The sequence below is a fragment of the Astatotilapia calliptera genome, chromosome 8 (assembly GCF_964374335.1).
Source record: "Astatotilapia calliptera chromosome 8, fAstCal68.1, whole genome shotgun sequence".
Classification (NCBI taxonomy): Eukaryota; Metazoa; Chordata; class Actinopteri; order Cichliformes; family Cichlidae; genus Astatotilapia; species Astatotilapia calliptera.
The window spans coordinates 15,024,826-15,044,734 of NC_137429.1; the positions used below are offsets into that span (position 1 = coordinate 15,024,826).

At 42.6% G+C, this 19,909-nt stretch overlaps 1 protein-coding gene across 1 annotated transcript; it reads right to left on the bottom strand.

Moving 5' to 3' along the window:
- Positions 1 to 1,305: 1,305 nt before the first annotated feature.
- LOC113019376 (G protein-activated inward rectifier potassium channel 1-like) lies at positions 1,306 to 18,772 on the bottom strand. Its single transcript, XM_026163055.2, has 3 exons — positions 17,877 to 18,772; positions 2,481 to 2,697; positions 1,306 to 2,071 (listed from the first exon to the last, which is right to left on the bottom strand). Exons 1-3 carry the CDS (start codon positions 18,543 to 18,545, stop codon positions 1,398 to 1,400), a joined length of 1,560 nt encoding a protein of 519 aa, XP_026018840.2. The 5' UTR covers positions 18,546 to 18,772; the 3' UTR covers positions 1,306 to 1,397.
- Positions 18,773 to 19,909: the final 1,137 nt, after the last annotated feature.

Sequence of the window (19,909 nt, forward strand, 5' to 3'; positions counted from 1 at the left end):
GAGTATCATTCCTTATGCTTTAGCTAGCACCAGGCTCAACTTAAATCATGCTTTCCTAACAAATACATGCATCCAAGAATAGAAATGTACTTGATTTTATATTTATTAATAAAATAATAAACAACAACAGGAAAAATTTATTTTATTATTTGTCTAATTTATTTGCATTAGTCCGAGCTCAATGCAAGCCTACTGCACACTGCTTTCATTGACAGTCATGCAAGTGTCTCCTTTACTTCCTCTCAATCTGAGTTCACCTGCTTTTACTGCTCCTCAATATATTGGTGTGAAGTTGAGCTGGCACAAGCACATTATGTAACCAAGAGTGTAATAAAGAGTAATAAAAGCTTCCAAACAAATGAAGGACCAAGAAAGAGAAAGCATCAACTGCTGCTTTGCTGTTAGCTTACTTAGTACTTTGTTAGCTTGGCCAATAGCAACCACTGTTGCTGCTGAGTGAATCAAATACAGTAAAAATGAATAGATTGGTCATAGATCATCTCGTTTTAAACAATATCCAATCCAGCCTTTACAATTAGGCTCGGACCAAAATCTGATCCAAATATCATATCGGCGCATTGCTAGTAAAGTGCACCTGGACTACAAAAAGACTACAAAAAGAAACCAGAGTGTGCCTGGTACAGAAATGTTGTGTCTTGCCTACAGATTGTACATATTCATATGCAAAATCTGTTTTTAGAGATTAGGTAGTATTTGACTACTACAGTAGGTTGTCCCGTAGCAAACAGCATCTGCTACAGATAAATTTTACATTGATACAAATGAGCAAACCTCTAAAACACTTTCTTATATTTTTGAACATTGTTTTATGTTTGGTAAAGGTTTAATTTAAACACCACTGCACACTTATTATATGAGAAATCAAGAATAATAAGTGAATCCAAAGCTTGACAGACTTGCCGTGCCTGGTTATCTTTGCTAAGAAGCCACTGGACAGTCACTGTTTTAAGGGAGCTGGTTTAGCAAATGATCAGTCTGATTTATAACTGCCACTTTGGTGCTTGTTCAATTTTAAAAAGTGGATACAGCAGTTTGAGGGCATAAGAAAGTCTTTGATGCAACTTCTGGGAAAAGAAATGAAAGGAACAAGCACAAGGACATAAATGTTAAAAGTCAGTGGGGGGCACAGATGGTGATATATCAAAACTGAGTCACAGTATGAGCGGATGGATGGCTTATTGGTGTTGTCCTTCTATTTGTGGCAATGGACAACTTAGTAAAGAGCCTGATAAGAAATACTGAAAACTGGAGAGAATCTGCAGAAATTACAAAAAACAAACAAAATTAGATCACAGTAGACTTTACTTATATGCAATGCCCATCAAGCCTGATAAATTTTTCAAATTAGTTTTAGTCCTGAAGGTAGTTTGCAGATGTCAGCGGTCAGCATTCATTCTGCGCAGTTTGGGAGGCAGGTTGTCCTCTGGCCGACTCCCTACCAAGGAGATCTGGACTGGTGCTGGGGTTGGAGCAGCAATGGTGCTAATGGCTGTGGGCAATCTGTGCTTCTCCAGCTCACTCTCCTCAGCTTCTCCATCCAAAGACAACAGCTGGACCTGCTCCTCCGGATGTCCTTGCCTCACTACAGGGATGGAGCTGGACCTCAGCCTCTGAATACTAAGCGGCAGATCTCCTGTGCTGGAGGCCTTCCCCCCAGGCAAGGCTGACCCAGTCTTCAGCCCCCTCCAGAGATGCTCCTCCCTGCTGGAGCTCATGCGCTGGAGTTTGCTGGGCAGCCTGGAGACTTGATCGTCTACATGGTCTGCATTGTCAGCTGACAGGAGCCTCTCCCTGCGGCCTACTCGGCTGCTGTTCTTCAGCAGAGGCGAAGGGGGAGTAGGCGCAACAGGCAGGGGGTTGGGTGACGTCAGGGAGGACTTCTCCTCCTGCTCTTTGACACTGTAGGGAGGTGTGGGGACTTCAAAGGTGTTGTGGAACTGGGAGTAATCAACTCTGAAGAAGCCCTCTTCAAGAGACATGACAGGGAGGAAGCGATGACCCCACAAGACTTCATCTTCAGTGTAAGATGTCCTTGCCTGGCATGTCATACCTGAGATGAAGAGAAAAGACAGAGTAGAAAAATTTTTCAAATACAGACAGGGAAAAGACAAAGAGGAGATGACTAACGCACTGTAACATTATGAGGAAAACTGAATTAAATAAAAATGGACTGACAGCCAGACAGGAAGCTGATATGAAAGTGGTGAACTGCTTCAGGGACAAGGGAGAGGGAAACATGAAAAACTAACAGAGATGGAAGCAGCCTTGTGCTTTGAATAATTAAACACCATGAAATTAAACATTGTGTTAAATATTTCATTTTATATTACTGAGAAGCTCCATCTAACACCTGCTAAATGATGATGAGACAAATGATAAGGGACAGCGATGCTTACACAAAGTTAGTTGTTTTTAAACAAGACAGCAAAAGGACCTCAGAAATAAGAATACGTTCTTACCAGTGGTCTCCACGATGCCCTCCAGAATGACAACAATCTCAAACTGATCGTTCATGAGCGAGCGCTGTGACAGGTCGAAGAACGGGCTGTTGCTGTTGATCTCATGGCAGATAGTCAAAGGTGACACTAGGAAGAGCTGATCCGCCCCCGTCCCGAAACCTACATCCAGTTCACACTGATCCAGAGGCAGGAACTCGCCCTCTGGGGTCTGCCGAGACTGTGGACACAAATGAACAGGACATTTTAGCACAAACATTGAAGTTTATACCAACACTCCCACCAAGGCAGTGTAAGGAAGAAAAGATGTACATTAAATGGATTTTCTAATCTTTCATAAAAGGGGTTTTGAGGGTTTCTACAAAGATGGAGTCCTTCTGACTCTGAGGCAGATTGCTCTGCAGCCTCAAGTCAGAACTCCTGAGATTTTGACTCGTGAGGGACCTAGCTACATAAACTAGAAAGCCTGACTGAGATAATGCTGGTGATTGGCATTTAGCAACTTCATAAACTAGCAAGAGAGTCTTAAAATCACTGATATGAAGTGGACACTTTAAAACCTGACATTATTGTTACATTTTATTTGATTTAAAACAAAAACAAAGCAGAAAGCAAAGTGTAAAAAAATTCATGCCAATTCACAGTTTTGTACTAGGTTGTGGTCAGACTATGCTGGGACCAGTTGCCAGGCAACCAGCATAGACTCAAAGAAGTTACCGGTCATATCTGCCATGCAGACATGAAAGTGTCGAGAATCTTCTTGTCACCTAAATTATCTTTAGGACATTATCAGTGTGGTGTTTGCTGTTTATGGAAGTGTATTTCCAGCTGAGGAAAACACATCTGACAAAATGAATTAATTGAATCATATTGTCGTCATGTTAAAAAAAAAACCCTCTGAATTTCAAAGTACTGTTTTGCTTTCATGTAGAACATGCAAATGACTCTACCTACACAGCTAAAAGGTTTTATGACCCATTTTAACACACATTTTAGAGCCCTGAACTTTCCTACACATCACCCGAAAGAGGTGCATGTGAGAGTGAAAGGGTCCAAAGCCACTGAAGCATTAACCAGTTTTTAGCCTGGAGTCTCATTGGTTCAAAGTCAGTGTGTTTGATTGAAGCTAATATTCCTGCACAAAAATAGCTTTTTACAGGCCATAGTTGAGTTGATGAGGACAGATTGTCAATCTGTCAGGTTTAACCTCTCCTTTGCAGTACCTACCACTTGGTGAGTACTTTTCATGTGAAACCCAACTACTGCTACTATATATATGCACATATTCTTTATCCTTGTGTTACGGCCCTAGCAGGGCCTCTCTCTCTCTCCTGAGGGTGCCTGTGTGGGCGTGTCCCACTACCTCCTGCCTGAGGTGCCACCTTTCCCTCCTGTACAGCTGACTCCCATCAGCAATTAAGGGTATTTAAGCCCAGAGCAGGGTGAGCTCTGGGCCAGAGTGCCATTTTGTGTGGGTACAGCTAGTGAGCTGTGTAGTGTGTTGTCCAGCTAGTGAGCTGTGTAGTGTGTTGTCCAGCTAGTGAGCTGTGTAGTGTGTTGTCCAGCTAGTGAGCTGTGTAGTGTGTTGTCCAGCTAGTGAGCTGTGTAGTGTGTTGTCCAGCTAGTGAGCTGTGTAGTGTGTTGTCCAGCTAGTGAGCTGTGTAGTGTGTTGTCCAGCTAGTGAGCTGTGTAGTGTGTTGTCCAGCTAGTGAGCTGTGTAGTGTGTTGTCCAGCTAGTGAGCTGCGCTTTCCTTTTGACTTTTTGCTTTATTTGACCAACGCCTGAGTTTTGTTTTTGTTGGTGTTTTATGGTGATAACGGCTTGTCCGTCTCTCTTAGTTGAGCTACTTTAATAAAACTCTTTAATTTAACCCTTTTGCCTCCTTGACTCCTTTTTCTGACCTGGACACCTTTTGTTACTTCCCCCTCACCGCCTAGACCCCTCAGGGGAACGTAACAAGTGGGGGTTCGTCCGGGATATTTGAAAAGGGAGTTCTGTGTTGGATTTGGTTTTTTGATTATCTCGCTTTGTCACCTTTTGGAGATCCATAACTTCCCAGTTAAGGTAGGTGAGTGTCCAGCTGAGCTTTAAGTTCCTCCTTCAGGCACTCTTTTGTTATTTTGCCTTTGTTGTTTTTGGAGTAATCCTGGGTGGGGATTAATTCTCTGTCGGGGGTAGGCAATTCAGGGCTCCGGTCGCTGAAGTTCTGCCTTTAAAGTTGCCTCGAGCCCAGCACGCTCCGGAAGATAGGTAGGGCAAGGTTGTCGTGTTTAGGAACTGGGTAAGTTTTTGTTAAGGTGGGTGTGGCGAGAGGTAAGTTGGTCAGCCAAAGTACATTGTGTAGTTGTCTGTTAATTGTCTTGATTAGGTTGTGTAGTTGTCTGTTAATTGTCTTGATTAGGTTGTGTTTTCCTAACCCTTCACCATCCCCAAAATGGTTGACACAGCTGCTAGTGTACAGGTGTCTAGAGGCTCGTTTGTGAGCAATAACATTCACCTGGTTCCAGACTTCTGTGAATCCGGTGTTCACAGCTTTTTCAGTGTGTTCGAACGCCTGGCAACTGCACTGCAGTGGCCTCAAGATGTGTGGGGGGTGATGTTGCTGTGTCGGTTGACAGGTAAGGCTCAAGCAGCGTGTTCTGGTCTGTCTAGGCAGGACGGCCTGGTTTATGGAAAGATCAAATGTGCCGTCCTCCAAGCCTATGAACTGGTACCTGAGGCCTATAGGCAGCATTTTCGAGGGTTGGACTTGGCGCAGGGACAGTCCTATCTTGACTTCGCCAGGGAGAAGGCGAGGCTCTTTGATAGGTGGTGTGCGGCAAGCCAGGTTAATGATGTGGGGTCCATACGTGAGCTTATGCTGGTGGAGGATTTTAAAAACTCTGTTCCTAAGTCTGTGGCCCTTTATTTAAGTGAACAGAGGGCTACAACTCTACAGCAAGCTGCCACCCTGGCAGATGAGTTTAGGCTGACTCACAAAGCAAGTGCTGTAGGACAGGATATCCCTCTGCGCTATAGCGCATCCTGGACAGGTGAGAGTGGGCCAGCTAAGAAGGAAAACGCAGTTATGGTGTTAAGACCTAGGCCCAAACTGTTTTTTCTGTCACAAGCCTGGCCATGTGGTTGCCAATTGTGTCAAACTGGCACTCAAACAGAAAGCCCACTCAACACAAAAGGGGCCTGTTTTGAGAAAAGTCAGTCGTGGCTCTCAAACTGACAAGCTTGCCAGGCCTACGGAAAGTCTAAACCTGGAGCACAGTTGCTCGGTAGCACCCCGTAATCAGTGTACGAGGCCAACTAACCCTGAGCTGCCGCTGGTTGATCCTTTCCCCGGTTCATGTTCAAAACCACCCTTCAGATCTGCACCCCTTGCTAACAAGTCTGTCTGTGTTTCAGTGAAGCCCGCTAGCTGCCTGCTGGGTTCTCAACACGTGATAGTTCGAAGCCCTGGCTATCCCATGGGACACTGTTTCGAGGGTTTGGGGCCACTCTCTGGGAATGTTGTGAACCCACTGAGATGGGATTGGCAGTTTCCGCAGGCAATGCCTAACCGGTGCTATGGGGTTTGGTAGGTGGAAAGCCTGCAATTTCTTCATGAAACGGCTATGGACTCACTTTGTGTTATCGTAAATTTGACAAACCATGGGTTTGCATTTATGGGAGGGGGTGTTACGGCCCTAGCAGGGCCTCTCTCTCTCTCCTGAGGGTGCCTGTGTGGGAGTGTCCCACTACCTCCTGCCTGAGGTGCCACCTTTCCCTCCTGTACAGCTGACTCCCATCAGCAATTAAGGGTATTTAAGCCCAGAGCAGGGTGAGCTCTGGGCCAGAGTGCCATTTTGTGTGGGTCCAGCTAGTGAGCTGCGTAGTGTGTTGTCCAGCTAGTGAGCTGCGTAGTGTGTTGTCCAGCTAGTGAGCTGCGTAGTGTGTTGTCCAGCTAGTGAGCTGCGTAGTGTGTTGTCCAGCTAGTGAGCTGCGTAGTGTGTTGTCCAGCTAGTGAGCTGCGTAGTGTGTTGTCCAGCTAGTGAGCTGCGTAGTGTGTTGTCCAGCTAGTGAGCTGCGTAGTGTGTTGTCCAGCTAGTGAGCTGCGTAGTGTGTTGTCCAGCTAGTGAGCTGCGTAGTGTGTTGTCCAGCTAGTGAGCTGCGTAGTGTGTTGTCCAGCTAGTGAGCTGCGTAGTGTGTTGTCCAGCTAGTGAGCTGCGCTTTCCTTTTGACTTTTTGCTTTATTTGACCAACGCCTGAGTTTTGTTTTTGTTGGTGTTTTATGGTGATAACGGCTTGTCCGTCTCTCTTAGTTGAGCTACTTTAATAAAACTCTTTAATTTAACCCTTTTGCCTCCTTGACTCCTTCTGACCTGGACACCTTTTGTTACTTCCCCCTCACCGCCTAGACCCCTCAGGGGAACGTAACACCTTGATCAAAAGGTAACCGAAGCTGCGTTTAAAGTCCACTGGAATAGCATTGAAAAGGCAATTTCCTTCTGGAATTTCACATGGTACCATATGAAATTGGATACTTAGAGAGTTAAAGTGGGGAGAATGAGTTGTTTTTGGTGCTCAAAGGCAGACAGGGTGAAGCCTGTAAACTAGAAGTGGTCGCTGAGAATTGCTTCCATCAGCCACACTTATTGAAAAACGGGACCGTAATGAAGAAGATGTAGACATTATCTTTGGTCCCAGGCTCACTTGTGGTAGTACTGTTGCAAAACAACAGCAACTAAATACAAAGCGCTCCCAGAACTGCTTCGACAGACCTACACGTCTTGTCAGATGGGGACAAAAAGCTTTGGAAAAGCTTTGGGTCGTGGTTGTCGTCAAGGTTGCCCTTTGTCTCCCTTACTCTTTGCCATTGCCATCGAGCCTCTGTCTATTACATTGCGATCTTCTTCTGTATTCAGGGGAATCATCCGTAATGGACTTACACATAAAGTATCATTGTATGCGGATGACTTGTTATTATATATGACTGACCCCGCATGCTCCATCCCTGCTGTTTTAAGTATTCTGGAGAACTTCAGTTCGTTTTCAGGTTATAAATTGAATTTGGGGAAAAGTGAGTGTTTTCCTGTTAATACGGCAGCACGTCAACTTCAACAGTCCGATCTACCCTTTCGTCTCAGTCCGTCTGGGTTTAAGTACTTAGGGATTAACGTGACTCGCTCTCTAGCTGGCCTTAAATCAGCAAATTTGTCTCCTCTTATATCTAGGGTCACATCTGATATTCAAAGATGGGGTAATCTCCCCCTTTCTTTAATCGGTAAGATTAACGTTGTTAAAATGAACATCTTACCAAAATTTTTATTTTTATTTCAGTCAATTCCCTTATTTTTGCCGAAACATTTTTTTGTTTCACTGGACAAGATTATTGGTTCTTTCATTTGGGGAGGGAAGCCACCTAGGGTCTCTAAAACTTTGCTGCAGCAATGCAGATTTAGTGGAGGACTTGCATTACCTAATTTTTTAGTCTATTACTGGGCCGCTCACACCCATAAACTTTGCTACTGGCTAAGATCTTCTGGTTCCTCGTGGTGTAAATTGGAGCTATCATCATGTAAGGGCTCTTCTTTACCGGCTTTGCTCTATTCCTCTTTACCCGTGAGACCCTCTCTGTACACTGATAATCAGGTGGTTCTTAACACACTCAAAATCTGGTTTCAGTTTAGACGTCACTTTAATTTTGTAATGCCGTCTTCCTCGGGTCCTCTAAGCGACAACCATTTGTTTCCCCCTTCACTTTTGGACTCGACATTTTCAGTGTGGTGTGACAAGGGTATAAAACAGTTCAAACATTTATATGTGGATGGTGTTTTCGATAGTTTTCCCAACTTGTCTTCTCGTTACAATCTCCCTGTTACCCATTTGTTTCGCTATTTTCAAATTCGAAATTTTGTTGCTAAGTGTTTCCCAAATTTCCCCTCTTTGCCTCTGGAACAGCAGTGGGAAACTACGTTATCATTTATTCCTCATCACAGAGGAACCATTTCGAAACTCTATGATGCTATTCTGTCTTTTAGTAACCACTCTAATGTTAAGCTTAAGCGTACATGGGAAGAAGAACTGGGATTTCGAATACATGAGGAGTCTTGGGAACAGGCTATAGCGAGAGTACGATCTTCCACCTCCTGTGCTCGTCTTGGACTTATTCAATTTAAGGTCATACACAGGGTGCATTTCTCTAAGTCTAGACTTTCTGAATTGTATTCAGAAGTGGAAAATAAATGTGATAAATGCCATGGTTCTCCTTGTCACCTTAGCCACATGTTTTTTCTGTGCCCTGAGCTACAAGGTTTCTGGACAAGGTATTTTGCTATTATGTCTACTGTTCTTGGGGTAACTCTTCATCCTTGTCCTTTGATTGCTGTATTTGGGATTCCTGCTCGCTCACTTACACTTGATTCCACACAAAGGGATATTATAGCCTTCACATCCCTATTAGCGAGACGTCTAATATTGTTGCATTGGAAGTCTGTTAAGTGTCCTACTATTTCCCGGTGGCTTAAAGATGTCATGTTTTTTTTAAAACTTGAAAAAATTAAATATACTTTGAGAGGTTGCACAGCCAAATTTTTTTCACAAGTGGCAACCCTTTATCTCTTATTTTGCTAGTCTAGAGGTATTGCCTGTTTAAATCTACTTTTGTTACTGTTATATTCCTCTAATATGTTTGATGGTTGTGTTGATCTGTGTGGGACTGGGGGGGGGGGGGGGCGTTGTGTTTTGTTTTTTCTGTTTTTCTTTTCATGTGTGTGTGTGTGTGTGTGTGTGTGTGTATATGTGTGTGTGTGTGTGTGTGTGTGTGTTAATTAGGAAAATTAAGAAAGGTTGATTGTATTTCGGTAACTGCAAGTACTGTTTTCTTTTTTCAATAAAAATATTTTCAAAAAAAAAAAAGCTTTGGAAAAATCTGTTAATGTTACAGCAGCAATCTGTCGAGCCCCAACTGCTGTAACACTCAGATGGTAGGGTCAGAATTTGACATAAACAACATAAATCCCATGGATCCATCCTGCCTCGTATCAGCTTGTCAGGCTGGTCGTGGTAGTGCATTGGTGTGGAGGATATTTTCTTGGCACACTTTGCGCCTCTTAGCACCAACTGAGCATCATTTAAACTCCACAGCCTTGCTGATTATTGTTGATGACCATGTCCGTCCCTTTATTACCACAATGTATCTATCATTTGATGGCTGCTTCCAGCAACATTAACGCACCGTGTCATGAAGCTCAAACCATCTTAAACTTTCCAGCAAACATAATTAAACCCCTAACGCTGATCAAAACTGGTTGCAGTACAACTTAACCATAGACGGACAGACCATGCTCCTATACAGAGTTCATGTCAGAACATCTCTTACAACATGTGAAATAGATTACATCAATCCACCATTTAGGGTTTTTTTTTTCTTCTTATAATTCTTTTCTCAATAATTATAATTAATTTCATTTCATTTATTCTAACTAACAAACCAACAACAAAGAAAAAAACCTTAAATGCAAACTTTCTCTAGAAAGTCTAATCAAGATATCGAGGCAATGTTTAAGAAGTACCTCAAACCAATGCCAAAGTAACATCTGTGACGTCTTTCAATTGTTATATTGGAAGAAAAGACCACCAGCTAACAGCTATTCAGTACTGAAATTTCTACTGGGTGGTTTGTTGAGCACAACAATGAGTTCACTGTACTCAAATGGCCTCCACTGTCACAGATCTCAGTCAAACACAGCCTCTTTGGCATGTGGTGGAAAAAGAGATTTGCATCATGGATGCGCCGTCGACAAATTTGCAGCAACTGTGTGAAGCTGTCATATCAATATGAACCAAAAATTCTGATGGTTCCAAATCTATGATGAATTAAAGCAGTTCTGAATGCAAAAGGAGATCCAACACAATGTAAGCGATGTGGACCTAATGAAGTGTATTTTTGCTGTATAGTGGTAAAAGCAAGAACAACTGACCTGAGGAGGCAATAGCACTGAAATGTACTTGTCACACTGACTGGCAGACATGCAGGGTAAAAGTGAGAATGAAGGTGTTAAAACAATAGTCTCTCACCTTCCCAGCATCTCGTTCTGACAACCCAAGCACCAGTAATCTTTATTTCATTTTTTTTTTTCATTCACTGTGTACACACCTCATAATTTCCAGCAGATTAGACCCCATTGAAATTCTCAGCAACAGTCTGGCCTTAAAAAAACCAACATTGTTGACCAAATGTAGACCAAATAGGGCAAATCTAAATAAGTAAAGTATGTGTTAAATGAAAATATCAAGAAAGAAGCTCAAAGAAAAGGCCAAAAAGAAAAAATACTGATAATACCCATATGAGTTCTAACATTTCATACATAAACAAAAGGGTGAAAATCATCTTTCCCCGTTGTTAATGTTTATTAGTAGATTAAATAGATTATATCTTCTTCCCGTCGCCTACTGTTAACTTTCATGAAGAGTGGCCTCCCCGGCCCTTTGAGCAAGGAGCCAATCGGTTCACAGATGGCAAACAGCCTGTCATTTGTATTCACCGTGATGTTGAGGACAGAAGGGTGTGACATTTCACAGGAAGACGTCTGTGCCCACAGATCCCCGGCTCGCCTTCTTGAGGGAAAGTGTCACCCATCATGCTGCATCAGTGGCTGCCGCTCACTGAACGCGCAGACGGGGAGCCGATGTAACATGTCCACTGAAGTTAAGTCGAAAAAGCAAGAAATGCGGATGTTTTTTATGTAACAGTGAGAACTCTACTTAAAAGGAAACAAGCAGAAAAAGCTGTAAAAAGCTACACCACCCACCGCGCCTTTGATCTGTCAGTCTACGGGGTGTATTCTCGTAACAAATAAAATAATGTTACTCGATTTGGGGATTTCATCAAGGAAGAGATGTAAAATCTCCTCAGTCAGAGTCTGATCATGCCTGGAATGGAGGGGTGCCTGCATAGGGTGGCTTTGCCAAACCAAACAAACTGCTTCTGTTTACCTTTGCCATTAAAGATAAAGTAATTCCATCTTTGATGCCTAAAACAATCAGGTCATGTCCGCTGTAAAGTGTTTTGGCAACTGTTAAGCCATTAAATGCATTAACCTGTTTACTCCAGCTGGACTTCCTGGATCGATTGTCTTACCGGTAGCCACTATAAATAACAGACACCCTTACAAAAGCAGCCCTTCCTTTTGCTTTTGGTCTAAATCCCAGCTTATAGGATTACATCGTCTGACATTAAATACTTTTCACTTTATTGCTGAGAGCTTGGAGATATTACTCTCACTCTGCATGATAAATATAAAGTGGCATTCATCGGGCAGTTTGCTTAGCTTAGCAGCACAAAGCTATCATTTCAAAGCAGCAACCTCCAGGGCTGAGAAATGAGTAGCAAAAACAGTAGTTCCTGCATTGGCTACTTGTGGCTGGCTTCAAAAGCAAGACAGTCCCCACTGACTCCTGTGGGGAAATACCCAACTTCAGCAATGAATTTAACACTTTTACAGCCTTTAATAAAAAAAACTTTACAGTAGCTCCTTTTAGAGCACACCCATTTTTATGGTTTTTTTTATGTTTGTTTTTATTGTTGATGTCATTATCTGACAAATATGACCTCCTGCTTGGTACAGACTGTATGCTACAGAACTTGTCCTGTCTCCAGCCCCTCACTCCCAAACTGGCTGCAGCACATGGTTGTTTCCTGTTAAAAAGGAGTTTTTCCTTCCTGCTGTTGCCAAGTCTTTGCTCATATGGGTCTTCTGATTGTTAGGGTTTTCTCTCTGTTATTATTAAGGCTTTACCTTACATTACCAAGTGCCTTGATTATTGAGAACTGAACCCTCTTGTCTAACTATGGTATAGATAAGAGGGTGGGAAAATGCTAACATTGAGGCTCTTCAATTATGCCTCTGATGTTTTCATATTTACACTTAGTGAACAGTAAAATGCAGTCCAGTGTGGTAATAGGTATTGCTGCTTAAATCCTTTTTATCCAGCTTAATTATCCATCTAACTGCCCTTCTTTTTAGCAGCAATCTTTATGACATCAAAAACAGGCAAAGCTCAAGATTTCCTTCTATTTAAATATAATAATGGTGCTACTGCACTAGATTTTCCCATTTGGAAACCAGTGTACTGGTAAGTCATTTATTTCTGGGTGTAAAGGTAAAACTGCTGATTTTAATAAATCCTCACTGCTTGCCTCACTAGCGCTGTAGTGCTACAACAGAGTTATACCCCTGCCAAGGACGCAGAAAGCTGCTGGATGGCTTTAACAATGTAAAAGCCTTGTGTGTTCTCTTAGTGCTGCTAAACAGTCAGCGCCACAGGGGGGGAAATTAATGGCCTTTGGAAGAGGTCCTGATATGGAGGGGGTGCTTAATTTACCAAGCCACCTGAGATTCAAGTTGAGTGAAGGCAGGCCCTCTCCCTGGTGACTCACTTCCCCTTCAGTGAGAGTTTGTGTGGACTGTGTGTGCAAATGCATGTGTTTGAGAAAGATACTAAACCCAGACATCAACAATGCAACACAAATGTATTACTTTTGTGTTTGACATGCAAATGTGGACATGTGTCCAGCTACTGGGCTTTGAGCGGGAGATAAAATGTGATTCTCGCACAGACGTTGCATTCTATCTCTCAATCTGTCTGCCACAACATTATCGCTTTTGCCTCTTCTTCTCTTCTTTCTTCTGCTTTCCCTGCTTGTCCTTCAGAGTTAGACGGTGGCAGATGTTGCGAGTCATGCCGGCATATCTGCCGGCCTGTCTCGCTAAGCTCCTGCATGCATGCCTGTCTCTCTGCTTCTCGCCCTTATCACTTATCTCCTGCTGTGGACCAACCTACTGAGACAAGCTTCTGTTGACACTGACGAGCACCGCCCAGCTGTCACTCTCCCCCGCTGCATTTTTGTTCAGTCTTGTTTGCCACACTTGCTGCTGTCTACTGCTTCCATCTCCTTTGTCCTACCAATTTTTTTTCTTGCCAAGATAAGCTCGTTACGACCGCGCTCTGACGGCAACCCACATGCCTGCATGTTTCCATTTTAATATTATATTTCACTTGTGCTGCAGGGGTCAGAGCACCTCTGCATTCCACTGGTTTATTAATTAATGCTGCATCAATATTAATGGAATTTCAAGGACTTTTATGTTTTTACATTAACATGCATTGTGGATATAGGGTGGGCAGTACTGCCAGAGAGCTGTGTTTCCGCTCATAATTAAGTTTGTTATGTGTAACCATAAAATTGGGATCTACTATTATATTTCACCAGGCACAAGTTAATTACTTGTGTCTGGTGAAATATAATACAGCCTAAAGCTGCATTCTTTCTAGTTCTCTTAAAAGTGGCTATATGTATGTACACTATGCCAACAAATGCCTTGAAATACACTTGTCTAACAGCAGTATTGAACTGGATGCAGTTGAATGGGTTCATGAATTCACATCTAGCACTGCAAACTGGTTACTTGAATCTTACATTCAGGACGAATAACCCGGTTTTTATCCTGGTGCCATAACCCATAACTAACTCTTCGTTCTTGTGAGTATTTTTGAATCATTCTAAAATGTGTTTTGTGGACTTAGAGAGGGAATTTCACTGCAGCCCTGTGGATGGTAATCCTGGTATTACTGTAGTTGGAATTTGATTTGTATTGCTATCAGCAAGTCTGATGTTTTCCATTGCTGGACTTCCCTACTCCTGCTCTTCGTCACAAATGCTGTGGCAGCCAAAGGGTGGAGGGTGTCACATTTGGTGTTCTCAGGATCTGCTTTTTCCAGCTGATTTAGTTCTGATAGCTCCTTCAAGCCATGACCTCCAGTTTGCAATGGGTTAGTTTGCTTCAGAATGTGCAGCAAATGTGTAAAGCGCTTTGAGTGCTCAGAAGAGTAGAAAAGCGCTATATAAGAACCAGTCCATTTACCAAAATTAGCACCTCCAAGTTTAAGGCCATGGTTTTCAGGCAGAAAGGATGGAGTGCCCACTCCGACCTGGGAATAAGTTGCTAGCCCGAGTGCAGAAGTTCAGGTATCTCCGAGTCTTGGTCACAAGTCACGGAAGAAGGGAGTGGGAGATTGAAATAAGGCTACAATGTTTAAAGTAAATTTTTTATATTCTTATCGCATCTTCTAGACAAGTCCCACATGTCACTGAGCTTGTCGATAAAAGAGACATGTGAAATGGAAAGAGGCACGCCCACCATCACCTCCTACTTTACATTTCTACTTGTGCTTCAGTCCTCTAAACTTCTACTGATGAAACTCAGTAAAATTCACATCCAGCAGTTAGAGGGCAAACTCAAGGAGATCAGTGTTGGCTTTAATGTTCATTAATTCCCCCTTGCAATGTTCATGCAAGGGGGAATTATTTAGGACTCCAGTGACAGTTTCTTACATCATTGTGTAAAAGAGTCAGAAAATACATAGCTGAAGAGTCCAAATACTCCACCAAGTATTCTTTTCTGTAATAATTCACAGACTGCACACACACCAACTTTACTTTTTCCCAAAAGTCCAGAGTATCCAGGTCCCACAGCATATTTATGGCCCATGCCTAGGTATCTCCGTGCCACCGTACGTTTGCACTGCTCCATCATTAGGATTTACTGCAGCATGCCTCATTTCTTCAGCCAGCTTTGTGGGCAAAAAATCTGACAGTGACCTTGAGTGGCGTGCTACCTGAACATGAGCCATGGCATCGTTTGCACAGTGCAGCTGTAGTACTAGAGGGCTATGTTGAATCAATCTACTCTACAATACACCGCTGTGCAGTCTGACAACACAGTGACGTACATGGGCAGGAAAAAAGGAACAATGCAGCAGTGCTACAATCATACCCTGCACACAGATTTCACAGCACGATTAGTCCAGGATCCAAAGATGATGAAGGCTTCTTCTTAAAATATCACAATCAGCTAATGTGGACAAGACTTATGAATTCATCAAACAGGTTTTGACCCTTTACTGCAGGTTAATTGAATATTTTTATTTTTATTTTTATTTTACACGTGATTCATGTGTCCTGGACATCTGACCTTCCATTAACACATAAATGATTGTAGCTTAAAAATATCATTTAATGATCATTACTCACTGGCAGAAATCCCAGGTCAGGATCATCACATAAATTTAATCAACTGATCTTAGAAAGGAAGCCAAGGACTGTTTAAATAAAGTCTGAAAAAAAAAAGCTGATGGATGAAAGCACTCTAAACAGCAAATGTTTACCATGCAGTAATTAAGCAGCACTCCAGGCTGGCACGTTCACTTAAACTTGAGACGTGAGGCAAGACCAAGAAAGCTACCTGCACAGCTAAAGTACTGGGTCTCCATTATGTATCTAATCAGCAACAGTAATGCAGCATTTGTTCCAGTACGTTCTGCTGTGAATGCTACAAATCACACCTGACTGATGAATTCAGTTCCAGTATCAGGAACCGAATACAGCTTAAACTTTCATAACAATTCCTCTTTAATGATAAATCTACAGTGGCTCTGATTGAGGCTGAAATTTTACAGCGTGTCCCGTGGGTGTTTGTTTTACTGCTTTCACTCTGTTATTTCAAACAGGACAGAATGCATTAGAGGTGACTATGCAGAGTGTAAAACGGCCTGAAATGAACTGCTCTCCTCTGCAGAGGGAGGAAAGTTGATGATGGTGCATTCTGTGTGATTATTCATCTGTGAGACTGGTGATTAAGTGCAATCAAGACACTATATTTTTCCTTTGCCTTTCTCAGCTGTTAATTAAAGGACAATTGATAAAGTAATGAAAGAAAAATGGGAGAAAGAGCTGAAACAGTGGCAGTAATAAGGCTTTTAATAATGAGTGACTTTTATTTATTATTTCTTTCTTTTTATTGAAGTCAAATGAAAAATAGAGGGATTAAAACATTTTAAAAGGACTTTAAACATTTTTTTTCTGTTGACTTGGTTAAGAAAACAAAATAAACAACTAAGTACAATCAACTCGTTGGTGTGAGTTCATAAAAGTGAGCCGTCACTGAAGATCACCTCACAACTCCAAAGGAGTAACAAAAGCACAGATAACTGTCACAACAAAGCGCTGCCGGCTATTAAGGTTTAAACTGATGAACACTGCTACAGGGAGCTTATGCGGGCTCATACAAAGTCCTCAAATTGTGATGAATTGTTGTGTTTGGACTTTTTTCAGCACCTGAGATACACAGACACTGTTGAGCACTGTCCATCAGTCATAAGGTCTGCAGGCCAAAAAGAAATGTTGCTTAGAGGACTTGAGAAAAGCATTCCCCTGGTGAGAGACTGCTGTTTGAAGCTGCAGTTTCAGTCTATTTCAGTTGTGAAATTGCATGACACAAAATGTTTTCCTCTTCCCTTTTATCATAGCCGACAGCAGCTGCCTCAGCTCTCCTTTCATCCTCCGGATTTTTATTTTTATTTTTTGCAGCACTGAAAGGCAGCAGTTGCTCTGGTAAAATGCCAAATCACTGTCACGTCTCAGTATTTAATAGTTACATTTTGTCCTGTCTTTAGGAAAGAGTGGCCACAGGAATTACAGCCATTGTAGCCGGTTAACTTTAGAAATGATCTTTTAACCAAGTGCTTGTGCTGTAGTTGGCCACAAACTATTTCCTGGGGGAGGCATTCATCTCATCTGTGGACAGCTTAAGTTGAGGCTGAATTTGAATATACAACCCACTGACAGCCATACTGCTGACTGAAGGAGGGGTGGGGGGCAGTTTGTGATGACCCTCGCTGAAGCAGGCGGCTCACTCAGCATCTCAGAAATGAAGAGAGGAGAGCTGATAAACACAGAGCTGAAATACACAGCCTGTAGCTGTAAGTAGGATGCTCCGGGGAGTAAATGGCCACTTATTAAAGCACAACTCACGATGGAGCCTCGCTATAAAAGCAGAGCCCCTACAGCAGGGATGCTAAACTCATTTCAAATCACGTACAGGCTGATCTTAAACCTCTGGTAGTTCATTGTCCAGACTGTTCTGTACCTATAAAATATAAATCTTCCATTAGGTCAGAAAAAACGTACAATTTATCTATTACTTAATTACTTTGGTGTAGTGTGTGAATGGAAGTTGTTGTTTATATATATATATATATATATATATATATATATATATATATATATATATATATATATATATATATATATAGGAAAAGCTCTAACACTTGGAGAGTTACAGTTAAAAGTTCTAAGTCCATGCTTTCCTTCGTATATTCCAGGCCATCCAGTGGGAATCTTTGCCCTGAAATAGTCAAATCTGGGAATTAACAGAAATTCGGTGCATGGCTTGAAAAACGGTCACAACACTTAACACACACTTAACAATTTGAGAGTGTATTTTATTCAGACACAACACGTTCAGAGTTGAGGTGGCGCAGGAGAAACATCCTCTGGCTATTACCCAGGTAACGCGCGTGCTTACCTTTATGAGTTTGCACCTGATCTGAGCGGACACCATGTGGCTGTTTCGCAGGTTTCCCACTCGGAACATGAGGCATAACTTCCCGTCCCGCTGCGAAATGACCGCGTCCTGGCTGAACATCAGCGTCTCCGCGCGCTTCTTGGGCTGCGACATCTTGATGAACATGCAGCCAATCAGGAAAGCGTCCACGATGGAGCCCAGCAGCGACTGGAAGAGGAAGAGGATGATACCCTCAGGACACTTTTCCGTGATGTACCGGTGGCCGTAGCCGATGGTCGCCTCGGTCTCGATGAAGAACAAGAACGCAGAGGGAAAGTTGTAGACGTTGGCGACGCACGGGGTGTAGGACGAGTTGTGGCCGCCGTAGCTCAGGTCTCCGCGGATGTAAGCGATGACCCACCACATCGAAGCCATGACCAGCCACGCCACCGTGTACGTGAGGATGAAGATGAGCAGGTTCCAGCGCCACTTTAGATCCACCAGCGTGGTGAATAGATCAGAGATGTACCTGCTGGTTTCACTCCCAAGGTTACCGTGCTGGACATTGCAGCGGCCGTTCTTCTCTACAAATCGCTGCCTCTTTTTCTTCACCGGCGCGGAAAAAGTCATGATCCGGTTGGTGTTTACAACCTGGTAGTCCTCGCCAAATTTCCGCCGTATGGCTGACATTGTGTGCTTTCGGTCACCTTACTGGCAACGATCAGTTCTTGTGCAGAATCGGGCTCTTTGCGCAAGTTTGGCACCGTCTAACCAAAACCGTGCAACAGCATTCAGCCAAGACATGCCCCGCTCGCATCCCACGAGATGGAGATGCGCTTCTCTCCGGTAAATTAATCGTAGGCTAAATAAGCCGAGATTCTGCGCAATACATCATTCATACTCGGTCCCTTTTTCGGTCCCAAGTGATAACTTTTTTTCTTTTTTTTATTACGATACCATCCGTTTAGGGAGCCGTACAAAAAATGATGTCAGTGTTAGCTGCTTTTAATCAGGCTAACTAGATTCAAAAGTCTGTGTCCTTGGGTCCTTTGTAGATCCAGTGCTGTGTCAGTAAACCTGTGCGTTAATAAGACGGCAGGCTCCAGCGCGCGCTTGTGCCCGAGGAAATACGTCCTGGTAGGAGTGACTTCAAATTAAAGACTGTAGAGGAACTGCAGCACGGATGGCAGATTTCACTTTCACGGGGGGTGGGCTTACGTGGGGATACAGACCAGGGAGTGCTTTTTTCTTTTTATTTCATTTTTCCTTTTTGCCTGTTTCCAATAATTCGAAAGCATAAACATTCAAATTCACCATTGACCGCATTACTATCCTTAGTCTGTGTTTTCGACTTGTTTTTTATATGCTTTGAAATCTGTTTGTTATTACTAAATTATCGAGGTGCCCATCACCAGAGAACATTGTGCTGTACTATAAAATCGTGTCATTACGAGTATGGCGCCTGGTGGTGGATGTTTATCTCCACCTAGTGTTTCTACAGTGGAAGTAAATGAAATCGGATGACAGTGGTCGTTCATTGTAAAGTTCCAGCTTGAGAGCGATGAAATGTTTATTTAAAAGGGTTTATTCAGAATATGAAATTCATCGGTTGATATTGAAAATGGAATTATAATCTATGGTACTGATGTTTTCGGAGTAATGAGATGAGTCATGTCATCAGCACATGTTATATGTGCATATATTCTGTGTGTGTGTGTGTGTGTGTTTTAATAGACTCAAAACGGTGTTTTAATCTATTTTCACGTTATAACGTGAAAATAGATTAAAACACCGTTTTGAAGACGTTTCATGCTTTAAAGTCTTTTGCACCAGCAGATGGCTGCCCCTCACTGAGCCTTTTTTTTTTTTTTTGTTAAAAGGGAGTTTTTTCCATCCCACTGTCGCCAAGTGCTTCCTCAAAAGGAGTCTTCTGATTGTTGGGGTTCTCGGTTTTGTTGAAGGATCTATACTTTGCTTTATAAATGCAATCAAATTGAATTGAATAGAATTTGGCTTTCTATTGCTGCAAACACCTTTATCAAATATTTTTGAAT

Bases quoted from the DNA above. Each gene is read 5' to 3' on its own strand.
- LOC113019376 (XM_026163055.2), bottom strand. From the start codon at position 18,545: ATGTCAGCCATACGGCGGAAATTTGGCGAGGACTACCAGGTTGTAAAC. The intron at 2,698-17,876 runs GTAAGCACGCGC...TTGTGTCCACAG, and splicing joins TCAGGTGCAAACTCATAAAG to TCTCGGCAGACCCCAGAGGG. The intron at 2,072-2,480 runs GTAAGAACGTAT...TCTTCATCTCAG, and splicing joins GGGCATCGTGGAGACCACTG to GTATGACATGCCAGGCAAGG.